This window comes from Empidonax traillii, unplaced genomic scaffold (genome assembly GCF_003031625.1).
Source record: "Empidonax traillii isolate 1590-97213 ecotype Southwest subspecies unplaced genomic scaffold, ASM303162v1 scaffold118:size1038473, whole genome shotgun sequence".
Lineage (NCBI taxonomy): Eukaryota > Metazoa > Chordata > Aves > Passeriformes > Tyrannidae > Empidonax > Empidonax traillii.
Window position 1 is genome coordinate 209,817 of NW_020955311.1, and position 27,273 is coordinate 237,089.

The 27,273-nt window shown below is 41.8% G+C and overlaps 1 protein-coding gene across 3 annotated transcripts in view; it reads right to left on the minus strand.

The window, feature by feature from the left end:
- Window positions 1-4,736: 4,736 nt before the first annotated feature.
- ATG4C (autophagy related 4C cysteine peptidase) overlaps window positions 4,737-27,273 on the minus strand; it is a 35,007-nt gene continuing 12,470 nt past the window's right edge. For 2 of the 3 annotated variants that reach the window (XM_027883125.1, XM_027883124.1), the window contains exons 9-12: window positions 26,318-26,396; window positions 25,579-25,655; window positions 22,102-22,221; window positions 17,642-18,943 (exon numbers count right to left, since the gene is read on the minus strand). In XM_027883125.1, the coding sequence (XP_027738926.1) occupies window positions 18,773-18,943; window positions 22,102-22,221; window positions 25,579-25,655; window positions 26,318-26,396 (447 nt within the window). In that variant the 3' untranslated portion in view covers window positions 17,642-18,772. Of the gene's footprint in view, window positions 8,361-17,641; window positions 18,944-22,101; window positions 22,222-25,578; window positions 25,656-26,317; window positions 26,397-27,273 lie in introns of those variants that run through there. The other variant, XM_027883126.1, reaches the window with a different exon arrangement.

The window sequence follows — 27,273 nt, forward strand, 5'->3', positions numbered from 1 at the left end:
TCAGTGCCCTGATTCTGAAGGCTTTGAAAAGTCTTAGGAAAAACTGGAAGTTTTAGGAAAAACTCTGTGAGAGAGAGAAAGCCTTGGTAGGGAAAAGCCCAAACAGCACAGAGAAGACACAACACTCCAACAACTGTGTTTGTCTACCAAACACAGCTAAATCCTTCTTTTCCTGCTGCAGGAATTGGAGTATTTCATGTTTGGGAAATTCGTGAGCTCTGTTGTAGGTTAACATAAATGTTAGAGATGATACAACTTTTATTAATGCTTTGATGAATTTTTAATTTTTTTATTAATGCTTTTATTAAATTTTTAACTAATGTTTTAGTCACTTCCCCAAATCTTTTGGAAAAAGAGAGTGGGTGGGCAGTGTAGGCTCCTTGGGTTTTCTGAAGACTGTAAAAATTAGATGGGAAGCAACACTTTGAAGTGACACCTCCAGACTCAGAGCTTCTTTTCCCTGTTTTTTTTAAAACATATGATTTTTATATGCTTTGAAGAGGACAGTTGAATCCCTCTGATATCAGTTTTCAAGAACCTCCCCATGGTCCGTGGGAACTTGCTGAGTTTCTGTGTGGATCAACTCATCTCACCTGCTCTCAGCTCCATCCCCTCCCCGATGCCACTCCAGGCTGGGATATGGCAGCAGCTGGAAATGGTTCTTTCACTCCAGGAGAGGTTTAAACAAATCTCACCTTCATTTCAATACTATCAGCTGAAGCTGCAGACCCAGCAGCCTGGCAGGAGGGAGTTGTCTCCCTATGTTATGCCATCCCTCAGGACCATCCTGAGGTTGCCAAGTTACAGCAGAGATTTCCTATGAACCAGGCAGAGCTGAAATTAGGTTGGGTTCACTTTTAAAGAGATCCAGCTATGGCAATTTTATAATTGAGCCATTTTGTTCTGCTCTCAATCAGCTTCAAAAGGAAGGACAAATTGCTCAGGTTGCAGTTTAAAATCTGACAATAATAAGTAAACATTAGAGCCTGGCTGGATCTGCTCCCAATCCCGTGTAATAACTTCCTTGGAAGGGTGGTTTGAGATACACAGGAAGGCCTGGGCCTGAGGACTTGATTTTGTTCTCACAAGTCCTGTGATCTGCAATCTCTCACTGTATATCAGAGGGTGCTTGGCAGCTTCTCATGACTAACCATGAGCATCAGCCCATCCCTCAGGTGAGAGGAGCAGGGAGCGTGGCCAGGCTGAGCTGAGGCACCAGTGCATGGCCATCCACGTTCCATTAATCATAGGGTTGAGAAAAAGTTGCAGATTCCTCATTCCAGGTGTGCAGTAGCACCAGGGTTTCAGTTCCACATTCAGATCTCATGAGATCTCTCTTACCCTTCCCGTAGAGTGATGTTCTTCCATTGCAGGTGTTGCTCCCGTGTTTCCTGAAAAAATAGGCTGGAGGAGAGTCACTGGGTGGAATTTGGAGCTTGGTTGGGAAAACTGTTGTAGAGAGATGAGAGCGACAGAGAAGGGTCAGTGCAGAAAGGTCTCTGCTCTCAGGAACAGAGGCAGGACATCACTGCATTCCTACGGCACTTTGCTGACACATCCCTAAGAGTCCCTTTGCTCTTCCATGTTTAGAGCTCCAAGGATGGGGTTTGGTATTTAGTAACACTTTAGCACCTTCTGAGGATCTCAAAGCAGATGTTAATTAAGCTCCCAAGCACTTTTGGGAAGGGAGTAAACAGACCAATTGCCACTTTATAGGAAGGAAATGACTGGCCAAGGTCATCCACTGAAGCTGAGCTGGGAATAACATGGAGGTGATAAAACAGGGATGACACAGTTGCCTTTTCCAAAGAGACATGGCCTGAAATAAGAGCTTACCTGAACTTCTACTCAAATTTGAGGGAAAAAAATGTGCAAAACAATCGGTAAGAATTTTCCCATTTACACCACAAAATCTCTTATACGTTTTCCAGCCCTAAATCTGATCCCTCTCACTTCATCCGAGATAAGGCCTGTGCTTGATGAATGAACACAGTAGATATTGTACTCCTGGTAGGAGGCTTTGATTGGTAATGTTATTTTACTCTTCTAGCCTGATTTCCTAAGACAAGATAACGTTAATTCTAACATGTTTTCTGTAGCTGAGTATTAGCCTTATTTCCTCATCACCTTTGCTAGGACCAAAAGTCCATGCTGGAAATAAAAACCAGAGCAACCTCTGCCCCATTCTGGGAACTGTTTCCTCGGGATGGAAGTAGCTCAGTAGTTACTTTCCAGGGTTGTGGGACCTACCACAACAAGTCATTCCACCGAGAAATTGAGAGCAGGCACAGCCACTACCATTCTCATTATTTTATCTCTCTCATTTGTCATTCAAACACCCCTGTCCACTTTCACCATCTAAAAGAAATGATAATTGAAATCATGTTCGTGTGTTCTGAGGCAAGAGCGACTCCATGATCATTTGGCTCTATCCAGGCTGTAACAAAGGCTGCCACAGATGCTTATTCCACCTTTTTTTTTCTGCACAAAGAAATAAAGAGCAGTTGCACAAATGACATGTATGTCAATCTTTAGGTCACAATACTTCCTGCAGTTGTATCCCAAGTAGGAAACATCAAGCCAAAGGCATTTAAGAATTAACAGTCTGTACCCACGACAGGAAATGGAGTTTATAAAACAGGTGGATGAAAACCAGTATTCACTTGCATCACATTAAAGCAAATCCATTTATATTTTATTTCCTATACACTGCCTTGATGTGCATTTTTACGATAATCCAGCTCTGCAGTTCCTGTAGGATTTGGAATATTTGCAGGTGGGTTGGTATGGCCTGGTAGGACTTCAAGGCCAGGTTGAACTGGGCTTGGAGCAATCTGGTCTAGTGGAAGGTGTTCCTGCCCATGGCAGGGGGTGGAACTGGATGGGCTTTAAGGTCCCTTCCAACCCAAACCATTCTCTGATTCCATATTGTGATTCTGTGACCTTCCATGAAAGAAATGACCCATCACAGGAGAAAAGGGAGACACTGTCCAGAAAATTCTGTGCTACGCCAGCCAAGGGTTGTCTTTCTACCCTGAATCCACACACAGGTCATAGGACTCTTTTGTAATGTCATAAGTTGTACATAAATCCAGGGAAAAGTTAGTGCCTGGTGCTCCAGGCAGTGGCAGTTCCCTGGATTTTTGTCCAACTGTTCCCCTATATCAGTATTGCCATCCTGGGTGCAGATTAACCGTGATTGAAACAACGCCCATTGGAAGCCTTAAAACCTTAACCACCAGTTTTACTTCTAAAATAAAGTAAACTGCCAAAAGTTCTGATAAAAGTGACAATTTATATTTTTAAGTAGTACGTCCGGAATTTTCCTATAGCTGTAGACAAAGGAATTCTTACCCAGATAAGTATAAGAGCACCAATAAATTTAAGGTAGCTTATGCAAGTTAGGCACTAATGAATGTCATCTTCTGTTTTGTCATGAAAAAAGATCTTTCTGCTGCTAAAGGAGACTGATTTAGATTATGAATAGCTGTAGTGATTTGCAAAAATGGCTCCAGAGAGATAGACTGAGATTCCATACACTCATGGCACTTGAGGTTTCTGCCCTTTTTGTTGAAAATTAATTTGTCCTGTGGGTTATTGGATTCTAGCTCAGCCAATGTATATTGCTCAGTCATCACAAATTTACTTAAAATTTAGTGTAGCTGAAGTTCATTCAACAAGACAAAAGTCCACACTTGAAAGCTTCTAAAAATCTTTTTAAAAAACTGGCTGTTGCTGTAATTGAAAGCACTGGGGTTGAGGTGGATTTACAAAGTGTTTTGCAGATGTCAATAAATGGTTCATTACAATAGAGAGACTCTCCAGTTTCCCCTTCAGATGGTGAAAACAAATGGGTGGTTTCTGTCCCCTTGGTGCAGGGGGCTTTTAGTGCCTTTGCCCCACTCTTACATTCCTAAAATGAGAAATGCCTGGGAACACATACTGCAGCTTCCTACACTATTTCTTTAATTTGACACATATTCTTTTTTATATAATAGAGAGAGAAACTCTGGTTATAAAATGTCAAATGCCTCCCCTTTCATACCATTTCTTTCCTTTCTTTGTTCACTTCCATTTTTCCCCCCTTTCTTTTCTTTTTTTTTTGCCTTTGATGTATGAGTAGAAATGTCATTTGTATTCTTGGAATCCCCATCTGAGTTTTTACTCTCACTTTTTAGGATTAAACATTGCCTTTGCTTGTACATTTGATGTAACAAATAGGTTAAGGTTAAAAAAAAAATTAATTCTGTTCAAATCAGCTTCTTGTTTAAATTAAAAGGCTGTAACTAATTTGATCGATGGATCCAAGTCATCTGTTTGCCCCACTTGGTGAATCTGTGGAATAGGGACTGGGGGTAAAGGTTTTCAGACACAAAACCATACAGAGGTAACTGGGGTGCAACACCCACGTGGGCGAGGATATAAAGAGGGTGATTAAAGAATAATCAGATATTAAACACTCACAGCAAAGTGGCTTTTCATTAACTATAGAGATAAAAATCTCAATGAGGAATAATTCTCCTTATTTTAAGCTTTATCAAAAACAGTTTCATGTCTCTTTTAAATTATGGGGATTTTAAAAAAGAAAAATATAAAGGCAACTAAACCTGGTGGCACATGGGAAAAACTCATTTTGTGCACAGCCCCCATGGACAGTTCCCAAGCAGTGAGCCTATAAACACTTTCTTTGTGTTCCTTCTACCAGGAATTATGGATTTAAAAAGACAAACAAGGACTTAAAATTCAGTTTAAATTTAATAATAAAACCACTTCATACACATCTCAGTAAAATAGGAGAAAATGGGAATAAAAATCCTCACAGTCAAAATCTCTGTTCAGGTGGCTATTTTTTATATTTCATTTTTTTTCACTGGCTCTAGTGATAGATCTGAACACAAGTGATCAAGTTTAAGCTCTGAGACTCTCATCTGTTTGCTTGATACACAAGGCTTATACAATTGCAGGAAATGAAATACAGCGAGATAACCAAATCATGACACAATGGACTGGAAATTTTAGATTAATAAACCTCTTTCGGAAGAGAACTAAATAACTTTTACAGTTTTATCTGTGGCTATTTGTTTCTTTGAAGATTTATGGTCCTTGCAACAGATATGCATCTTATCCTTCACTCTTCAGATTAAAGGCAGATGATTTTAAACAGGCTCCTGACTGGCATGAGCTGGAATTGCAGATGATTTTCCTTTAAAAAAATGCTAAAAGTGAACTTGCAAGTCAAATGAGAATATCATCGCATATGAGGGGCTGAGGATAAAATCTACATCCAGCTAAACAAGATCTAATCCTTATTATCACAACCAGGGATCCTCAGGCAGAGCTTTACCAGCCACGTGCAAACCCTTAACGAGGAATTACAACTTTTCCTGCTGCTGCTGCTTTAATTGATTGATGCTAAAAGTTTAGAAACTCAAATCTAAGGCGCTCTCACAAAGCTCCTTTAACCAAGCCTTCCCTTTGAAAGCGGGCTCCTCAATTGGAACTGGCAGCCCACATTTTTAGGTTTCAAGCAGCTCTGTCATTCCAGGAGGAATGTGTCTGCCACTTCACACGATAGCCTGGGCTGAAAGACATGTACTTTGAATCAGAGAATCAATAGAACACTTAATGGACAATTAGGAGAACAGCTGTAGGACTGTCAAAGGCCCATCTGTACAGGGCTCCAGAGCCTGGGCTGGACAGCGAGCTCAGCTCAGCGCCCCGGGGGCACAGCCCGGCCCCCTCCCACCCACAGCTCCTGCTGAGAAAGTATTCCTGTTCCATTACAAATTTTAACACGTGTAGAAAATTATGGAAATTGCTCGGGCCATTTGTCAACTTATATCATGTGAATTGATCAATAAATTTCGCCACTTTGTTGTTAATGTAGATAAATTTTGGCATTTAATTAAGCCACAGCGAAAACGCGGCCACTTTTAATTTCGGCAGATGCTGCCTTTTCATCTGTAATACAGGGGTACATTGGCAAATACAATCCAGCTAAATATTTATAGACAATATGACAATTCCTAAAAGAGTTATCATCAATGATCTTGGTTCTGAAACAATTAGCATTGTTTGAAGGAGCTCGTGTGGAAAGCTGGAATAAATTCTGAGCAGCAGATGAAGTTCTGGCTATGCAGGTACATTTAATACATAAAGCAAATAAATCTACTTGTTATAAACACTTATGCCCACACTGATTATTACAGGAATACTGTTCTACAGCATATATGGGCACAAACATGGAAATATATGTGCACCAACACAGAAATTCTGATAAGCCAAGGTACAAATTCCCACATCCATAAATATTTGTGCTCTCCACATAACATGTTTACAGATATCTCTAAATTAGACTCGTATAGTGATATTATCTTTTTTCCAAAAATATAATGAGAGAGACTGAGCTCAGGAAGTCACATCATGGAAGGAAACATTTCACATATAAACACTTTTTGTAGGAGCACTAAGAGTTGACAAAAGCATTGCCGTTCATAACTATAAATGTATTTTACTTTTTAAAATAACAACTAAATTTCTAAACCTCGACAGTCAGGGATCAGCCTTTAAACTTCCAGATATTTTTTAAGCACACACAGGTTTGGCCAGACAATAAGCAACATAAATGAACATCTTAGGCTTTCTATATGGCCTTAGGGAGCCTGGGATGAAATCCTGCCTCTGACAGCCAGAGGCCCCAGACACAGCACTCAGCAGCAAGACTTGACATGATGAACTGCTGAGGCTCATCTGAGTGGGGAGGGGGAGTGGGCCTGGTGCTGATATTTCCAGTGCCCTGGGGGTAGGAAAAGCCTTGAAATCCCACTGCTGCTTCCGCTATAATCCCCTGACCGAGCAGGCTCCCGCCCTGACCTGCAGTTTTTTGCTACAGAACTTGTTTATCATTTAGAGGACACTGGTGCTGCAGCAGGAACTTGTGTAGGGAGAAACCAGGGAACAGGGAAATCAGTGGTGCTCACACCCTCTGATCCCCCTGAAGGACAGTTCAGCATCTTCCCACACTGCCACAATCCCATATTCCAGCACCAGGCAGAGGGCAGACATCCAGCACCCCTGTAGGTAAAATTCCTTTTGTTTGACTCCATTGTGGATTTCTCTGTTTTCACTGCTGGGTAAAATCATCCAATTTGACAAGAAGAAAAAAAAAAAAAAGAGAGCACTCAGACACACCAATCATTTTTTAAAGTGGAGGGTCTGGGTTTGTGGATTTGTCACTACTGCAGCGTGGTTTGTTTTCAGGTTTTCAGAGAAACTGGTCAGCAGATTTCCTGAAGTTGCTGGGGAGTGCAGGGCAGAAGACTGGAATACTGTTCAGACTGAGACTAACTGGCTTTTAGCCGAGAATTTCCAATTCACAGAGAGAGAACAGGGAATCCAAATGCAGTAACTGTGTGGTATTTGAAACACAGGGAAATCTGGACAGGACAGAATATACTCCATAAATACAGAACATTCTAACCAAATCTTGAGTCATTGAAATTATCTCATTGGCCTTTCCTCTCAAACAGAAAGCTTTGTCTCAGCTTGCCAAGGCTTTTTTTGCATTTCACAGCATTGCTTTTACTCTTCCGGAACTGGATCAACACGAGTTCATCAGTGCATGTCCCAGATTCCTGTTCCTGATGGCACCACGATGCAGGACCCCCTCTGGCTCAGGGAAAGGTTTCATGTCCAGGCTCTCAGTGCACAGGGATGGGCTCTCTGTGCCCAGCTTGCCTGCACCGAGATGGGCTCTTCTTACAGGGATACACTCCCCAGACCCCCACCAAAGAGCCTGTGCATAGGTACCTACAAGCACCTGTACACCAGGAGGAGATCCAGAGGATGGTGATGGGTCTCTGCAGCTTCATCCCACAAGCTGTAACTTCTCCATGACCTGATGTGGAGAGAGGCCTGTGGAGATGGTCTGTGTGAGATAATTTTTTATCTTTTCTTGTGGTCCATGCATCTAATGACATGTGTTTTTTTCTGCTGAAATTAGAAGAAATTTGGACAAAAAGCAAACTTAAAGGTCTAAAAAATTCTCCCTGTCATCTGCTGCAGTTCAATGTCACGTGCTCCTGTAGTAGGTTAGTGGTGACCCCCAGTGCTGAGCTGTTGTGACACTCACCCTCTGTCCCCATTTCTGCAGAGCATGAAAGGACCCATCCCAATCCCTGGCACAGCACCAAGCCCCTGAACACCTACCTGGCAACCACAGATCCATCATGGAAGTTGGCCTTGCTGTAGTGTCCTCAGGGTTGAGGTGGAAAATGCTTGGCAGTTTGAGGCAGCAGCGCTTGTTTCTGATGCAATATTATGGAATATTTATTAAGTTCTTCATGGTGAAGACCTAAACTCTGGATAGGAGGGGATCACACCACGAGGAGCAACAAAAAAGTCTATTAAACAATCTTTGTTTTTTAAAAAGTCTCAGTAACAATGACCCCCATTTGTCTGTTTGACCAGTGGAGCATTTTTGTGGGAGATCCCTATTTATCTGATTTATTAGAAATGCTCCATTGAGACAGAAAGCATTTTTCTAATAAACCTAGAGGTTAGCACCATTGTTTGCAGTACAGCTGACCCTTGGATTTGCTGTAAAACCAGAATCATTAGAAATGCTCCATGGGTTATATTGGAGCATTTCTAATGAAACAGAGGGTCAGCTCTATTGAAATAATGTAAAATACCCAGATTCATGAGAAAAACTCCATTGAAATGCACGGAGCGTTTCTAATAAATCCAAATTTTAGTGGAGCTCAACCCTGAATCCATTAAAACCTTATGAAAAAATAGTTCCTGAGCATGCACCTGAAGGACTTTTTTTCTGTGTTAATCTCTCATTTATTTTAAAATGCGTTGTAAAAATAGCAAAAGGCATCAGTGAAAATTTGTTATTTAAAGTCTGCCATTCCCTCTCCTTACACAGGAGCAGAGCCACTGCTGGCACCAGGACACAGCCCTGGAAACACAGAACCTCAAGCAGCTTCCAGGAAGAGGGATGAGGAATAACAGACAACCCTGGGTTTACTGCAGTCTGTCCCACATCAGGCACATTCCAAGTGGGAATAAGTGTTGTGAGAGTTACAGAGCTCCAGCATGGAAGTGTCCAGAGAGGAGCTGCTTTTTGAGAGCTCCTGGGAATCTCAGTCTTTTCTCAGTGTGGAATTGCAGGAGAGATCCTGGTTTTCTCCACAGCCACTTCACTGGGTCTGGAGCATTTCTGGTGTTAATTCCCACAAGGTTGTTTCCTGGGAGCCTGAAGTGTCTTTACTCATAGTTGTAGTAGAGGATCTCTCCATGGTTTAGGAAGGAGCATCATAACTAAAAGCCTCACTAGGAGATACAGGTGTGATGCACTTTGGGCACATGTCCTGGGATGAGGTCCCAGGCACGTTGAGGCTTCCACAGTTTATAGGTGTAATGTCTGATGGAGAGATTACCTTGTCTGCACATAAGAGAAACCACAGCTTGCTTTCCCCTGCAAGTCACATATTCTTAATTTAAAATCACAAGGCCAACAATAGAATGAGATTTTTTTATTACCACCGAGCTCAATTAGCTTTCTGTACCATTTTTACTGGACAACACTATTCAAAGCCTGGTGGGCTTCCAAGTTTACTTTAAGACAGATTTAATCTTCTAAAAGTATGTCCTAAAGATGAGATGGTTTAATGCAGTGTTGGGCTTTGTCCTTGCCACAGAGCTAAATCACACACCCATGGCAGGGTACACCTTTAACCCACAACATGACAAGGGAGTTGAATGTTGGCAGATTTATTTTAAGGGCTTGCACGAGTCAGCCCCTCACTGCCTCCCTTGGATGGTCAAACCCCACCTCAGAGCAGAGTTGAAGAGAATTTTGTCAGTTTAGCAGATAAACTCCTTGTGAAAGTTGCTGTGGCAAGTTTCCAAGATGATGATAGTGATGATGACGATGACTCTCACTTTTCTCTTTTTTCTAAGCTTATACTTTATTTTTGCACCTCTTACCTTCCACCTGCTGTACAGGCACAGCACTGCATGTACCAGCCAGGTACAGCTCTGGGGAAGAGTCTGGAGAAGAGTTTGGATCAGCGACCTTCTGACAGTCCCCTGCCCTCAGGTAACACATCCCAAAAACTCTGAAATCAAAGGCCAAAGGGATGACTGGATTTATGGGCTCAGCCAGTAGACCCTGAGTGAGTGGGTTCCTAAACCTGCTGCAGGAGGTGAAAGAGCTGGATTGATTCAGCCAGGATTGATCAGAGCAATGTTATGTTGGGCTGTTTCTGGCTGATGATCGTGATGATCATCTGAAGGCAGGGTAGAGGAAACACCTGGAGGTTTGGACATTACTCTGTAAGAGAAGCAGCAGCATTTGAACTGTAAAACTCTCCCAGCAGCACCAAGAGTGGGAACTGAACTGAGTCCTGAGCCCTCGGGGGACCTGGGGACATGGGTGGGCTTGGCAATGCCGGGGGAATGGTTGGACTTGAAGGTCTTGAAGTGTCTTTCCAACCCAAAAGATTCCATAATTCTATGGTTCTAATCCATGGAGCTCTGTAGCTCAGGTCTCAGCTTCAAAGACATTGTAAGAAGCTTTTTTTCAGCTCAAGGGCACTGAAAACCAGCAAACCAGTTTTGGACAAAGGAGCTGTGTGACCCTGACCCTCCCATCCTGCATGTCCCAGGGGCTGCCACAGCAGGGAGTTGTGAGCAGGACTGCAAAGTCCTCAAGCACCTTCCTCCTTTTGCAGCTTTACAGACAACCTGAAATGTGCTTCAGAATAGTTTGCTTAAAATTAGGCATGGGAAGACAATACATTCACCACATCCCCTTACAAGGCTGTTCAAGGAACTGGGCTTGTGTGTGTCGTAGGGTTTTATAGCAGCATTCTGTCTCCTGCTTTCAGCAAGCAGCAGAGGAGCTGGCTCACCTCACCTCTGTTTATTTTATGAATGCACACACTCAGCTTGTCAGCTGATGGTGCTGCTCCTTTTGCTGCTTTATAACCACCCACACACATAGATATAAAATGTATATGAAAAGTATATTATTATAATTCTATCTCAACAGATTTAATTCTTAAATGCTACATATACTTGTTTAATCTCTCATTTTAGAAGTAGGAAAGGTTAGATTATAACATCAGGTTAGCTCTCTTTGAAGCAGGTAATAATTAAGTTGATTCACTGTTGCAATTACTGTCAAATCCCCCTTAATTACCACGGATTTTATAGCAGCTTCATTATACGTCTGCTGTAATGCATTGTGGCCCAAAGGAGAAGTGTTGCAGGAAATTCTGCATAGCATGTATAATTCTAACCTGCAGTTAAAGCTTCTAGTGAAAGCCTCTGCACTAAATTTATCTTTTTTTGACACTTTCCCCCTTATTATTTAAGGCAGTTGAGCTGGAGTAACACCACTAAAATATACCCCTAACTTCCTAAGTGAAAATTGATCTATTCATAGGTATTAGGGATAAAAATGGAGAAATGATAAAATTAGCAGTGACTTATCCTTGGGAAACTGCTCAGCAACAATAAAGATCACTTCTGATCTGGTGTCATGGGGGGAGAAAACTTCTGTCCCATCCTGTGAGTCATGTACCCCTGAACATCCACTCCTCACTGGAGAAATCCCACTGAATACAGCTTTTAAGGCAGTAAGAATTTGCTGGAGCAGTCTGCTATCCATGAATATTTTCATCCATTGTTCCTTTTACATTTTAGAAAGTGAATTTTCAAAGCAACTCTCCTTTTGAACTGACCTTCCCACTAACTTTTGGAACAACACGGCCTCGTGAAACTGCTGCTTTATGGCTCATGTGTCACTGCTTGTTTCCATTGGAAAAATCTTTACAAATCAGGGGCTGTAAATTGAGCCTGCAACAGTTCAAAACAGATAACTGAATAATGTGTCCCATGGATTCTCTTGCAACGAAGGAATTTACTCCCCAGCATACATTAGATGCAGAAAGGGCTCCAGTGTCAGTGACACTATTGGCAGCTGTGTTAACAGTGAAGGAGCTGGCTTTGTACAGCAGCACAGTTATTAAATTTCTCCAGAGACCATGACTCATTAATCAAATATTCATACATCTCTGTAAATACACACTGAACAGAGAATACCCTCAGAGCTGAGCATCCCAGCACAAGTGCTCTTTCATGTCCCTCTGACAGAGCCCTGAGAACATGCGGTCATGTTTTGCATTTCTAATGCCGTGTGTGCTCCGGAGCACCCCGATCCCTAAAAACAGAACACAAATGATCTTACTGATCCCAAGTGTTACACAGGCACAATTAAAATTGCTTCACTATGGCTTCATACCATCCTTTTAAAAGTGAGGACAGTGAATCAATTCTTCTGTTCTTTGTTTACCATCAGACAAGTAACTTTTTCCCATACGGATGGAGAAACCCAAGGCCATGCTCCTATTAACACAAGAATTTGTATTAGCATGGAAACAACAAACCAATGGTTGGACTGGGAAGGCCAAAACACTTGATATATTTGCAAAGACATGAGCTTGGATTTAAAAAATGCCGTATTTTGTGTTCCCCTACTGCCATGCGGAGGCACATCTCACCTGCTCCAGGGCAGGCACAGACACAGCTGAAGTTTCAGCCTTGCTGAGGTTGAGACCATATTTCAGAGCTGATGCATCTCTGTGATCAGCTGAAGCTCTTCCCCATAAGCCTTTGAAACAATTCAGTTTTCTGTTGGAATTCCCCATCCTCATTCCTGTCCAGGACTTTGGTTTTGACTGTTGCAAGTTCTGATTTACTCTCCTGATTCAGGCTTGCTGTGGTTCATAAAGGTTTTTTTGTAAATGGGGATGAATGTAGGTTTTTAAAATTCTGTTGTGCTCTGCTGAACTCAGGGGAACAAGGGAATGGAAGGGAACAACCTGAGTCTTCAAGTCCAACTCACAAGAAGTGTGGTCAGCACAGAATCCCAAATGATCTTGGTAAGAGTAGGAGATTTACAGATAAATCCTGGAAAGAGGTGAGTCTAAGATTATATTCCTTTATAGTTTTTATAGGCTGGGACATAGAATTCACCCCTGGAACCAGTCCCTAATTACAGATTTTGAAGGGAAATTTGCATAAAATCCTTATTGCCTGGTTTAAGGATTGAACTCTGATCCAAAAATACTTCCTTTTTTAGTTCCCTTCCTAATAAATACAGATGCTCTCACATAAGCACCTCCACAGTTCCTACCACATTCATTTCAGTGCATTTTAATTTTCTTTAACAAGGCTTGACATTTACATTTTAGAAAGAAAATCCTCTCCTATATTTAATTAGGGCACTGATTGAGACGGGATGGCAATAACCTCCTGCCCTTCAGTGCAAGACAGAAGCCCCACCTTTCTGCAGGAGCCAGCACGTGCCAAAAAAGCTGTTTTGAGTATCTGCTGTGTGCAAACAGCACGAGGTTGTACTTACAATCCCCTTTGCCTCCTGTCCTCTCAACCCTGGGCATCCTACAAGTGATCCCACTCCCCTGCATGACCTTATCCACTGACCAGCAAGATGCTGCATGTGGATAATACCTAAAACATTGACTTTAATAATGTTCCCTTGGGGCACAGGGATTCACCAGGAGGATCAGAGTGTAGGAAAGGAGGAGATGCAGAGTAAGAGTAACGTGTGAATGCTGAGCAGAGCTCACAAAGCTTTGGTTTTAACACAGCCTAAACACCCACCAGAGCTGGGTGAAAACAGCAAACATTTATTTGAGCATCTTCTTGCATAAATAAAACCCTGCTGATTTGCTTTGATGGCATTTACGAGCACATTTATTCATAAACATTAGAGTGAGCAAGTTTTTATTTGCAGGAGTGTTCATGGAAAACAAAAGCCTCGTGAATTCTGGTGTGAATAAATACCAGAGAGCTCTCACTCGAGCAGGGCTCCTGCAGTCATTAAGTAAAGCTCTTTTTACTATTCACACCGTGGATCCAAACAATTACAGCTGCCCGTGAACTGCTTACAAACAGGGAAGGGAACTGTTTGTAGAGCTCAGCTCATCCAATTAGGCAACAGAACCATCTCATGGAGACACCAAATCACAGGGTCAAACCATGAGGGCCTGATCTTGACTCGCTCAAATGCCTCTTTTCATGTTTCTGTCAAGGCAAATAAGACACCAACACTTTAAGATCCCTTCCTATAATGCTGGCAGAGCCTAACCAAGCTGGAGGGAGGCTGTAACACCGTGGTGCTGCCAGAGGCTCCAGCCACGGGGATCCTGTGAGGAGTGCTGGGCTGAAACCCTGCTGAGCGTTGTACCCAACTGTGCCCCACAGCCTCCCATGCAGGGCTAAGGAAATGCATCCCACAGGAATCAGCTGAGGGTGCTAAAGGGCCATGAAGTAACCTGGCATGTTTGCGCTCTTGGAGGCTCCTGTGGCCCAGGGAGAGCTGGTGCTGCAGCCTTCCCAAAATGCCCACTCACCTTGGATGGAATCGTTGCACAAACAGAACACGGGTGGGCTGGATTTCAAATCCGCTGTTTGTGCTCATTTGTGGCATTATTGACCTTTCATAACTCACTGATGGTCGCTTTTCATCCCATCATTCCCTTTAAAGAGATTGTCAATAACTCTGGAAATAAATCAGGTCTCTGGAGTGAGGCCATTTTCCTACTGTAATTAAGGGAGAACAGGAGATCCCTTCCATGCCTCCCCACACGCCCTGTTGTGTCCTCTGGCTGCACTGGGCACAACTGAACTGCTCTGGGTTTGGAAGGGTGAGTTAAATGAAAAAAAAACTACAAAAGACACTAACAAATCCAGGTGGGCTCAGTTTTCCAGCTTTGCTGAAGCACAGGCAACAGGAGAGAGGGAAATGAAGTCTTTAAAGAGATGTATCACAAAGCCCCCCCTCCCCAGAAAGGGCTTGGAGCCACTTGGTCTCATGGAAGGTCACCCTGCAGGGGGTGGAACAAGATAAGCTTTAAGATCCTTCCAACCCAAACCAGTCTGTGACTCTGTGATTCTGTGAAATAAGCACTTCTGCTGGTACCAGGCTCTGTTTCTCTCCAAGGTCAGCTGTGTCTACCAACATCAGTCAATAAATCCTTCTCGTAAATGGCCATTCTAGAAATTTCCATATCATGGGTCAGGATGGGGCAAAACCAGCCTTCTAGTCTCTCCCAAGAGCCATCCCTTGTGCCCCATGGAGTCAGAGCAGTGCACTGGGCTTCTCCCCCAGTCTCCAGCCCAGTCTGAGACTCCGTGTTGGAAAGTTATCAGGAATGAGCTGCTGCTTTTGGTGAGGGCCCACAGAGTCCTGTTTTTAAAGAGTTCGGCTGGAGATGGGAGTGGCTGCAGAGCACACCGGAAAGGGAGGTGATGGCAGGTTTTTGCCCACAGAGGAGCTGCAGAGCCAGGTCACATGTGGAGTGCTTCACCCCACACCACTTGGGCAAGCTGAGCTGCCAGGACAGAAACCACCACCCTCCTGTCAGCCCTGGGAGTATGAGGGGGTTTGGGCACTGCTCAGGTGGAGTCAAGGCAAAGAGAGCCCTGAGGTCTCTCCTTAGTTTGAAAAATGAGGCCAATATCCTTGCTAGAAGTGCCAGGTAATTATTGAGGGTCCTGAGGTTGTGACAAGCTGGGTGTTTGATACAATAAGCACACAAAGAAATGTTCCTTCTAAGGAAGAAGGCAGAAAATAAGAGAAGGTGGTTGGGTGATGAAAAGCTCAGACTTTGCATCTCCCACCATGGTTCCAACAGGCAGGGGAGTTATCAGACCATGATTTGTGGAAGTCTTTTAAGAAAAGAGGCCACTGCTGGGTGTGTGAGTAACTAATGCTCATTTGGTTTGTGTTTGAAGGCAGCAGCAGCAACAGTGATGACACAAATTAATTGCCTGGTTTTCAGGAGCTAATGCGGACGAGGTAAAGAGAATTACTCCACGATTAACATAGTTTCCAATTAAAGTCCCCTGTAGTTACCCAAAAACATTAATTTCTAGTAACTCGGTAATTTAACTTGTGTCACCACTATACACGAGTGCACCAGGGCAGCTTGTGGGCTTGTCTGTGCTTCAGCCCTACAAAAAACATGAAGAAGACCCCCCAAACTAGCCATTAATTTTTAACAATTATTTGTAGCAGGCTTCAAATAAAACCCACTGTGGTTTTTATCCTTTGTGGTAAACCGATTTCCTTTATTTTAAATTTAAATCTAAATTTAAATTAAAATTTAGTAAGATTTAAGAATTTAAAAATAAGATTTAAATTTAGATTTAAATTTAAATTAAGGGACCAAAACCCAGCTACTGTTCTAGCACTGCTATTTTTCTTGCCCTTAGTCAAAAAGGGGAGGGAAAATTCCACTATTTAAATAAATTCAGCAAAGGTATTTCAACTATTACATTTCTTTATCAAGTTGCCAAGAGCCTGGGACAAGTGAAACTACTATTTCACCCTTCCAGGGAAGTTTGCTGTTGGGATGGCAGAACTACATTTCTCTTTTTAACATTTCCATACTACAGCTTTTATATTTCCATTTGAGCATTTCCGTTATAATTCCAGACCCAAGGTCATTCCTGCAGACACGACCAGCTTAGATGGGTCTGTGCATGTGGGATTATTTTAAGGTACCTGAATTCAAGCAGAGTTGTGGAAGAAGGGAAATTCCTCCTTCAGTTCCCATCTGAGCCAAAGCTCCTGTTGTGCAGTGGGCTGGGTGGTTCATGATGTACCTGGGAGTGCACAGCAGAGAGGTACAAAGATTCCTGGACATGGAACATTCCCTCCAGCTCCTCTCCCACTCAGTGCACAACCATTACATATTTGTAAACTGCAGTACTTCCCTCCCTCCCTCTTCAGCTGTACAGTAACAGAGCCACAGAGCTCCGAGTTAAATCTTCCTTAAATCCATCCCTGCAGGCTCCTGATGGTTCTCCCTCTTCTTCTGTGCGCTTCAATCACTTACTGCCTTCCTGGGGGAAAGGGAAGCAGAAAGGAGAGCATCAGCGACACCAGATTACCCCAATTATCCCCCCCTGCTCTGTGACAGCTTTTAATGATGCAGCATACGACTGCTTTGCTTTTTTAAAATGGGAAAGCAAAGTACAACTTCATGTCTAATTTCCTGGCCACTGTCACCCAAAGGAACCACTCCGAGAGTTTGCATTGTTTTTGCTAAAGCTACATTACCTTGTGCTCCACTAACCAGGAATCTCCTCTTTTTAGCTCTCACTGACACTCACAATTCTCCTCATTTTGACATCTAAATTCCATAAATACGTTGTTTACTCCCTCTTCTGGGCTATTAATGAAAAATATTAAGACCAAGCCAAACATCCTCACACACAGCTTAGAAGAAGTAATATTATTCCAATTATTAGTAGGATTCGGAAGTGCAGAGGTTACTAATTTAGACAAATGTTATGTGGGGTTTTTTTTAAGCTTGAAAACAAGTGAACACAATCTCATTTTGGCTTTTTGGAGTATTAATAAATGCTGCTAAGGCACACACAGATACAGATCTGATCTAGTTCTGCCTGAAATCAATCCATTAGTCACTTCTTCCTCATAAAAGGTGTTTTAATGAACGCATGTGATGCTTATTATTTGAATCAGCAACACTTGTGCCTCTGCGCCTGAACAGCACTTAGAACAGGTAACATTTGGTTTACAACACAACAATAAAACCTGCTTTTATTGCAAATAAACAGAGTATTCACACCTTACAATATTGTTTTAGATGCAGGATTATGATTAGATTTAGATCCTCACTCTTAGAGGATCTAATATTAATATAAAAGGCACACGCACTTCATGTTTCCACACCTTTTTTATTTCCCAAGCAGCGTTAATACATCTCTTAAATATTGCATTTACTTTGTTAAAACATTAAACTATTTCTGTACATTTGTTTGCAATCTGAGAACACACACCATCAAGTAATCATTTGTACAGTAACAACACGTATCAAAACAAAAAATCATAATCATAGCCCAGAATTTCTCACATCCACCCCCCCTTTGCCTTGATTTAAAAGCTGCACTAGTAGGAGAAGCCTCACCATTATGGTAGTTGAAACAGGAAACAAACACTGCTCTCCTCTAATAATTGTCTGGAGCTGCTTTGATTGGTTGCAGTTAATATTAATAGTATAACCTTTAAAAATTGTGGGGAAAGGTAATACTTTATCTTCTCTCCTCATATTAAGGCTCCAAAGCAAGTTTAATGAGAAACCATTAGAAAATCATACTGCTAAATAGTACCTTAACTCACAATTCAGCCTTTATAATTATGCCAGGATTGCAGCTGACAGTGACTCCTGATCCATCAGCCTCACCTTTCCCGCATGGAGCTGCTCAGGATGTGTCAGGGTGGCAGCAGCAACTCCTGCTGGGGCAACACAGGGGACCCCTCCCACAGGATACAACTCCACTTCTGCTTACAAACAGGAATAATGTGGTCTCCAAACCTCTGGATATGCACCCAAAACCCACCAGGCCTTGTCCTGGACTGAAGGACGTGAGGGATTTAGGGAATGGCCAAGGTTTTTACGAGGGGAAGCCCAGGCTCACCTCAGCACACCTGGTTCTGAGCAGAGTGAGCAAAACTAATCAGTACATACATTAGTAAACAACATTTTAAAGACAATTAACATATAAAACATTATCATCTTTATGAAAATAGACCAATTTGACCCAAGTTTGCCTTTCTGGGGGAGGAGGACACTTTGTACATTTTGATCTTTTCAAAGGCAAGTGTTCTCCTGGACAGCTGCCGATAATCTCGTGGAAAATGTCCTTAAAGCAAGACAAACTCCTCTGTACTAAATCTTTTTAATCTCTTCTTTTCATCCTCAGAGAAAAGGTCATTTTCTTCATGGAGTGGACTGGAAGCAAAGTCATAGTCTTTAGAATGACCCTTGACAAAAGTAAACAATGGATATTTCTCCTTGGATGAAGATTTCAGCATCTGCAATGTCAAACACAACCCCCCAAAAATGTTAATTGAAATTAAGAAATTCAGTAAGCAGGGGTATTTATCTGATGATGACTGCACAGTAAAAAATGCATTGTTTATCTTTATTATCTCATTAAAACAAAAGCATTGCACCATCTAAACATCTCCTCCTCCTATTAGACAAACATTTACTTCCATTTCTTCTTCAGGCAGCTGCTGATTTCATGCCTAACCCTGTATTTTGTTCCTCACAGATCACCTGTACCTGCTGTTTGATTCAGTGCAAGAAAGATAAAGATAAAAAAGATAAAAGATAGAAGATAAAGACACCTACAAAATAGTTAATGGCCACAAGACTCTCCTCAAGCACAGGTATGAATTCAACCAAGTACCAACCAACCAACCAAGTACCTTGGAGAGGTGTTTTTATTGTAGGATCAGCACATAATCAGTGCTTTTATTCAAAGTTTAAACACATACCCCCATGTAAATAAGCCAGTCAGGAGCACGTGGCTCAAACCAGATTGATGACAGTCACAGGCTGAGGGAACCAGGGTGCCCAAAATCTACATTTATAAAGAAGGAAACTGAGCATGGAGAAAGCAGGTGGTGATGAATGATAAATACTGAAACAGATCAGCAAAACACCTTTAATAGCAGATAAAAACCTGCCAAATACTAAAAGACATCTCAGCCTTTCAGGGTGTTTTGTCCACTGATTTATTTTTTTTATTTGTTTTACTTCTTACCTGCTTTGAAAATACAGCCCAGTGTTGCAGTGACATACAAAAAGACATCAGCCCAGAGATACACCTGAGTGGAACTAAAAATCACTGCACATAATTTCATGAGAAGAACTCATCTAAAGCAGTAAAAAAAAACCCTACACACATCCTTATAACTACTTTTAAAATGGCAGTCAGGGATTAAGTGGATGTTCAAAAAAAAATGAAAAACAAAAATACCCCAAACCAATCAGAATAAAATCCTTCATTTCTAATGTGATATGAAGTTTTTTATTTTATTCTTGTCTATTTTAATTGCATTTAGCTGTTGTAATGTTTGGAATAGAACACTCATCACAAAGCTTCATCCCAGTGCCCAATCCACCACGGCACCTTCAATGACGGGCCCTCCAAACAAGGGCAGAAACGCTCCTGTGGTTCCACTGCCTGGTCTGTGCTCAGCTTTCCCTGAAACTGCCTTTTCCACAGGTCTGTGTGACATCCCTCCATGTGCCAAGGGAGGTGATGAAACACTAAGGACAGAACATGAACTGGGCAGGGAAATGCCCAAACAAGAGTGGATGGGACCAGGTTCAGATTCCTGCAACTGCCACCAAGCCACATCTCACCAGAGAGCACAGAGAATCTGAAACGCTGAAGAACCTGCAGAAATCATCACAGTGGTATCTAAAGAAATGTATTGATAAACATGAATATTTTCAATATTCTAGACTGTCACTGTTGTCGCCACTACAGTTAATTCTGAACCTAATCCAAGTTCAACCTTCCATCAGTCCAGTTCTTGGGAAAACCTCTCATTGGTGCTAAGAACCTGGGCAGATGCAGCTGGATAGCAATCCCAAGGAATTATTGATTTTTTGTCATGGGTTTGGATAGGGAAACAATTCCCAGAGGGTAACCTCAATGTGGTTTGGATGGAGTTTCACCCATCACTCAGGCCCTCAATTTCCAGGCCCTAATTTCTCTACCCCTGAATAATGTTTATCCTCAAGTACCAAAAGCTAAATCTTTTGTCTCACCTCTTATTACCCAAAAAAGCAATGAGAACTTGCATTTTTTAGTCCAGCCCACATAGGGCACTGGGAATACCCTGGGCTTTGTAATTCAAGAGTTACTGCACGGAAATTGCAAACAAAGGGAAAGATAATGGAAGAACAGGAAAACACAAAGGATATGAAAGAATGATTGAAAGATCATAGAATGTTTCTCACATTGTATCTGTATCCAAACTTTATTTTCAAATTTATAGTGCTGGGAATATATTTATATAAAATAAAGTCACTAATATTAAAGAACTTTTCTAAGATAAATAACAGATCCAAGAGTTGGATCAGCCATGAGTATTTTCACCTACATATGTTCAGAAAACTTGAACAAACAGAAAGAAGGAAATAAGAGAAAGAGAAGTTCCACTGGAACCGATTTTGTAATTAGATTTTTTTACCATTTTTACTTTGTGACAGAACAGGAAAATACAGAAGAATAGAAACTTCACTATTTAAACTTTCCATGTATCTGCTTCTTAGGAACTTCTACTTCTTTAAATCTATTTTCTACCTCTCTGGGTAAGTACCAAAGAAACAACTTCAGCATAAATCAATACCTACAGAAGACTGTAAACAGTTTTAAGTTTAAAAAAACGCCTTTTTGGCTCTCATACTAATACCAGTTAACAGGACATTCCCGATGCTGTACAAACATTAATTCCTTGTGCTGCTGTGATAACTGCTGTGGTTGATATTGTGCCCATCTGCTGCTGCTGCATCCTTTTAACAGACTATTTTTAAAATCATCATTTTTTTGCTGCCACAGCTCAGAGGACAAATTAATGATGCTGCATTTCAGTCCCTTACATAATGTAATAATCAAGGAGGGAGAAAGTTAATTACATTTGTACCCAAATGAACCTGTATCAGTGTTTTTCCAGGATCAGACAGGTTTTCTGGGTGACCCCTGATCCACAGCCCTCAAACTATGTTCCCAAACCATCCCCACCCTGCCCTTAAACGCCATCAGAAACAGCACTTGTGCTAACCAGGAATAATACACACCTGGGCTGGATCAAATACTGCCATTTCCAACCCCATCCCTCCCGAGGGATGAGCTGCCTCCTCAGCATCCCTCCCGGGCCGGGGCATCCCTGCTCGGCAGGGCTGGCTCGGGAACATTCCCACTTCACGAGTGCCACCTCGTGGGCCCCTCCTGCCGCAGTTCCAGCAGCAGCTCCCACAGACACCCCCAGCTCTGCCCAGCTTTACATGTGCTGAAATCGGATGGAACGAAAACCAACCTCGATTTCTGGGTAAAAGCAGCAATAAATATCCCAAAAAGAATTATGTCTACTTAGAAGAGAGAAACTGATTCTCTTCCCTTCCCCACATGCCATCGTGGCCAAGGAAGCAATTTGGGAACCCGGACACCTACCTTGGTGATTTCTTCAGAAGCCTTCTCAAAGTCCTGCACAGTCCGACAGTAAAATCCTATTGTGCAGCTCGGATCCATTTTTTTGAATGACATCTTTTTGGGAGAAGGACAGTGGAATGACTGCAAGTTTCAAGATTAAAAAACATGAAATACACGGTTACAGTTGAGAATGGCACAGACCAACGCATTTACTTTCCCCCTTCCAACAGCTTAACATCCAATTCCCTGCATCACCTGAATTAAATCCCAGCACACATTTTTGGAGTCATTTCTTCCACCCCCCAAACATTCAAGTAATTCCACTCTTCCCCAGACACATAAAACCTCCCGCTGTTTACGCTGCATTCCCCAAACTTGCTCACACCACCAGGTTAGTTTGGAATCTGTCAAAGGTCTGCTGCTCCCAGCAATACTTTATGAATATTCCCAAGGCAGAGGAGGTGAGTGCTCTTCTGCAAATTGAATTTGTAACAGCTTTTGCACTATCTTACTGCTTTACTACCACCGCCCAGTGCCCCCTTCCCTCCCCCAGCCTCTATAAAAGAGACATAATGGAATAAACCAACCTCATGCATTTTCCTTTAGTAAATGAAATGGGTTCAGAAACCCACAAAACCCACAAAAGCAAAACCATATTACAATGATCCACAAGTAGGGAAAAGCCAAACAACATGCCCTGCTTTACAAATGGGTTTTTCCTAACGTGAAATCTCTTTCCATGACAGATGATGCTCTGGCAGTGCTGGGAACTATCAGCAGCCATGCTGTAAGAAAAAACAGACACAAAACCCCCTTCCCCATTCTGCTCCTCGTTCAGTTTATCAGAGAAAAAAAATCAATCTATATCTACCCTGATCCTGTGGGTTTTTATTGCAGGAGTTTTGGTGAAGCTCATTGTCCAGTGACTGAAATTATTTCATGACCTGTCTCTCAGAGGTAACCAGTCCTCTCTATTCTGCCTCCAACCCCGCCATCCTTCCTCCATTAAATCCCCAGCATCCTGATCCAGCTTCTCCACACCACACGGATCCCGCCGGGCTCAAACGCTGACTATGGATTCCAGGAACTTCCCCCTGTGACCAATATTGTCCAGGGAAGACTCTGTGCTGTTCCCTTTCCCACTGCCAGGGAAGCTGTGCGTGCTCAGGCTGCTCTGGCAGAGCTGGATGGCACAGGACCGGGACAGGTCTGAGCACAGCGGGACAGAGCGAGGCGGGAGAGCTCTGACCAGCACTGCTGGGTTCCCTCTCTGAACAGAACTAACAACTGCTGCAATCTAACTGGGATCAGCACCAGCATCACACTGTCTGCATGTTGGAAACCCGTTTTGTCCCTTTTTATGCCCATCAGAAGAGTCACCCTACAGAAGACAGCGCTGGTTACTGAATCCGAGTGTATCGGTAACAGCTTTACACAACAAAATATATTCCTTTTTCCTCGTGCTTACAGACCTAAAAGATATTTCTGCTAAACCTCTGCTAAAAAAATAGGAGCAAAGATAATTGGTTCAATTTGTACAACACTGATTTTAGCTACTGTTTATTCTCCTCACTGTTTAAATTTTCTGTACATAAATTCTACTTTTAATATTAATTCCTGAGTCATCAAATGCATAAATCAAACCTCGCCTCACACATCCCATTCCGGCAACAGCCCTGTCCCTACAGTCACGCTGCACTGTCAAGGCAGGAGGTTTAATGTTACACAAATCACTGCACAACAAAGAGAAGTGGGGAGTTTTTTTTTTCCCACTCCTCCAAAAAAAAATGGATGCTGGAAGCCAATACAGAGTGGATTGATTTCCAACTTATTCTGGACAATTTGTCAATTTTGAAAATACTCCCTACAGATAAATCTAACAAGCAACTATCCACACTAAGAAAGCAATTTCTGTTTACTTTTGACATTTCTGGACAAAGATATAATACTATTAAATGCACCAAGCATTAAATTGCAATCTATTTCCCGTCTGCAGGAAGCATTAGGATGCAACCAAGCCCAGTTGGCAGCTCACACACCTTCAAAATACAGTTTAAAACCTTATTATTATTTGAAAGTTCATATTAATGCCAGTCTGCAGCACAATCTGGAGGATGAGTCATGGCAATAGAGACCAAAAAGATGGGTATTTTTTGTAGCTTGGCCACTGAGCTATGGAGAGACCTTAGGGAAGTCACTTCAGCTCTGCCACTTTGGGCTTTTCCCACCTTTTGTCTGGTTTCCCAATTAAACTGTAAAACCTTCAGAGAGGCACTGTAGTAAAACAGATATTAGCATAAAGGATCTATCTGGGGTACTATCTCTGGCTGCTGCCACAGGGAAACAGGTAGAGCTGGGACTCACCAGCTCTTCCTCCAAACACCTCAGCAGGGTAAATCTAACAGCAGCTCGAAATATAACCAAACTTCCTGGCCAGCATATTTCCCAATGTATTTTGCTGTTGTGTTCATTTGCTTAATTCAGAACATTCTCATTTTCTAGAGAATCTTACACTTCTATATTATGCAACATGCTAACTAAAGCATTTTGTTAAGCATAAGTAATGAAAAATAAGTAGTGTTTGCTTTATGTTGGCCCTAGGACTTGACATTAGTCCCTTCAGATATCTATCTATCTATAGATAGATGCATATACATAAAAGTGCTTTCCCTAAATACTATTTGATGGTCTTTTGTTTAAGGTATTAAGGTATTAGCATCAGAACTGCAGATGTACATTCCTCTTCCTTATTTAATGCACTGTGTTGTTTCTGAAGCCGTATTATTTCACTTCCCAGAACACCATGGCTTGAGGAGCAACTACCAACATCCAGCTCCAGCTCTGCTCTGGAGCAGCTGCTGCTGTCTGTGCACAGCCTGCTCCTACACTGAATCAGGAGCTGCTGGAAGTTCCTGTGAAGTTGGACACCAGACCAAGGAGGGTTTGTGTGGATGGCACTGAGGATTTCTGCTGTGAGTACGGGGGCTATTGAACACTTACTTGTAACTGATAATGTTTTCCCAGGGTACTTGTAAATTGAGTTCTCTAATAACCTCCTTTAGCTCTATCTACTTCCAGGTTCCTACTATTGAGTACCACAGTAATTCTCTCCATGATGCTGATTGCAATTTGAATTAAAAAAAAAATAAAATAAATAAAATGACCAAAAAGATAAACTAATAAACTCCCAATTTAAATAGGTTTAAGATCTACAAATATGATGTAAAATTACTTAAATGAAGTGATCATCTATTTTTGAGATTCTCTGATCATTAAAAAGAAAAAAGATGAAGATTAATGAAGTAAAAATTAAACCCCCATATTGAGATTTAACCTCTGGTCATTTTTGTTGATTATAGGCCCATAAAGAAGGGCAGGACATTGATAAATAACATGTAACTGTAAAACCATAAAGCTGCAGCTAGCTAGAACATCTCTAAATAATTAGTGTTTGATTCATATGGGAAGAAAACAGTGCCAGGTCTATATCCACAGTACCTCAAGAGGGAAATCCTTTATGCTGACATCTACAAAAGATTGGCAGTAATGAGGATCCATGTAAATCAAACTGTCATCTACAAGGACAAAACAGAAGACAAGTAATTCAAAAAACACCTTATTATTACACTGCTTACAATCCAATTTCTATGCAGAACAGCTGGAAAAAAAGCCAGCGAGTAACTGCTTGCCAGGCTGATACTCATTGACTGAAGCATTGGTTTTTGCAGGACAGATTAACTTTTGCATAATCAAATATGCTTGTATAAGCAGAATTTTTATAAAGTGATGAAACTGTCATTTAATTTTTGGTGATAAAATTACTTTTACAAACACACAATTATATTCTGGAGTTTGCGTATGAAAAATGTATCGCGCTGCTTCATCCTGACAGGGAGAATATATTGCTTGTCATTTAGGCATCAACTAACACCACTTAAAGCAGGGAAGAGCAAATAGGTAAATAAGAACTGCCAGGCAGGAACAGCAAATGCTCCTCAAGTTTGGTGAAACAGATAAATTATGCCTTGTTTATGCAACAACGGAAATTAAATGTACATTTTAGAGAATCCAATTACTCTGTGGGGTAAATGACAAATGGCTGGACTTGGGGAGATATGATGAATTAATAAGGTACTCATTTTGCTATTTTAATCATGCTATTTCCCACTGGTTTGATATTAACTTCCTAACTCAGAGAAAAAACTATTGAAGAGACATAACACATTAAAACACTAACCTTGGAATCCAGCAAAGTAATACGACTGCTTGGGTCTGCCACCAATAATTCCAACACAGTACTCCAAGCTTAAAATTCCCTACAAGAAAAACATTATATCATTAGGACAGTGTTAAACAGACTGAGTATTAAACAGAGTAAGTATTATACTTAAATATTTGCTCTTAACTTGTTTTAGGCAAATAATTTCTTTTATTTATTTTAAAAGACTGACTTCATGACTTTCTGGGGCTTGACCAAAGTGAAAACACGTACAAGATATTCCAGAGAAAGTCCTCCCTCTTTCCAAGAGATGCCCACACACTGAGAGAATTGGCAGTATTATTTTTGAGGAGGAGATAAAACATAATGTTGTACACATTGAACACAACTTGCTCAGTCAAAATATACCCAAGTATTGAGATTTACAGCTTTCATAAACATTTACATTCTGGGGCCCTGGGGACTCTTCTTTTTGCATTCAGATGGACAAGTCTGGCCTGAGTATCAACTTCTACATCAAATGCCAGTTGGAGCAAGACTAATTATGAGATCCAGCTCTAAAAACAGCCACCCAAAATCTGGGGAGGAGAGACAAACACACAACAGACAGGCCCCATAAATCTCTCTGGATGTTGCCTGTGAGGGCAGAGGAATCAGAACCATCTGTAGTAGCACCTTTGGGAAAGGGACAACACAAATACACCTAATTTAAAGGGGTGAAATACAGGAATTGTTTTAGTCTGGAGGTGGAAAGAAAGGAGTAGACTCCTCCACTCATGGCAAAACCAGGAGCCACTAAGGACTGAAAAAGCTGGGGTCTCAACCACGGGCTATAGTATTTCTGCTCATCCAGGCTGAAAAAGGGTTGGGGTCAACTGAGCACACCTCTTACTTAATAAAATGCTGATTTTATGGATATACTTGCCAGTGCTGGGGAGAAAGATTTACCCGTAGACAACAGTTTTGCCAAGCTG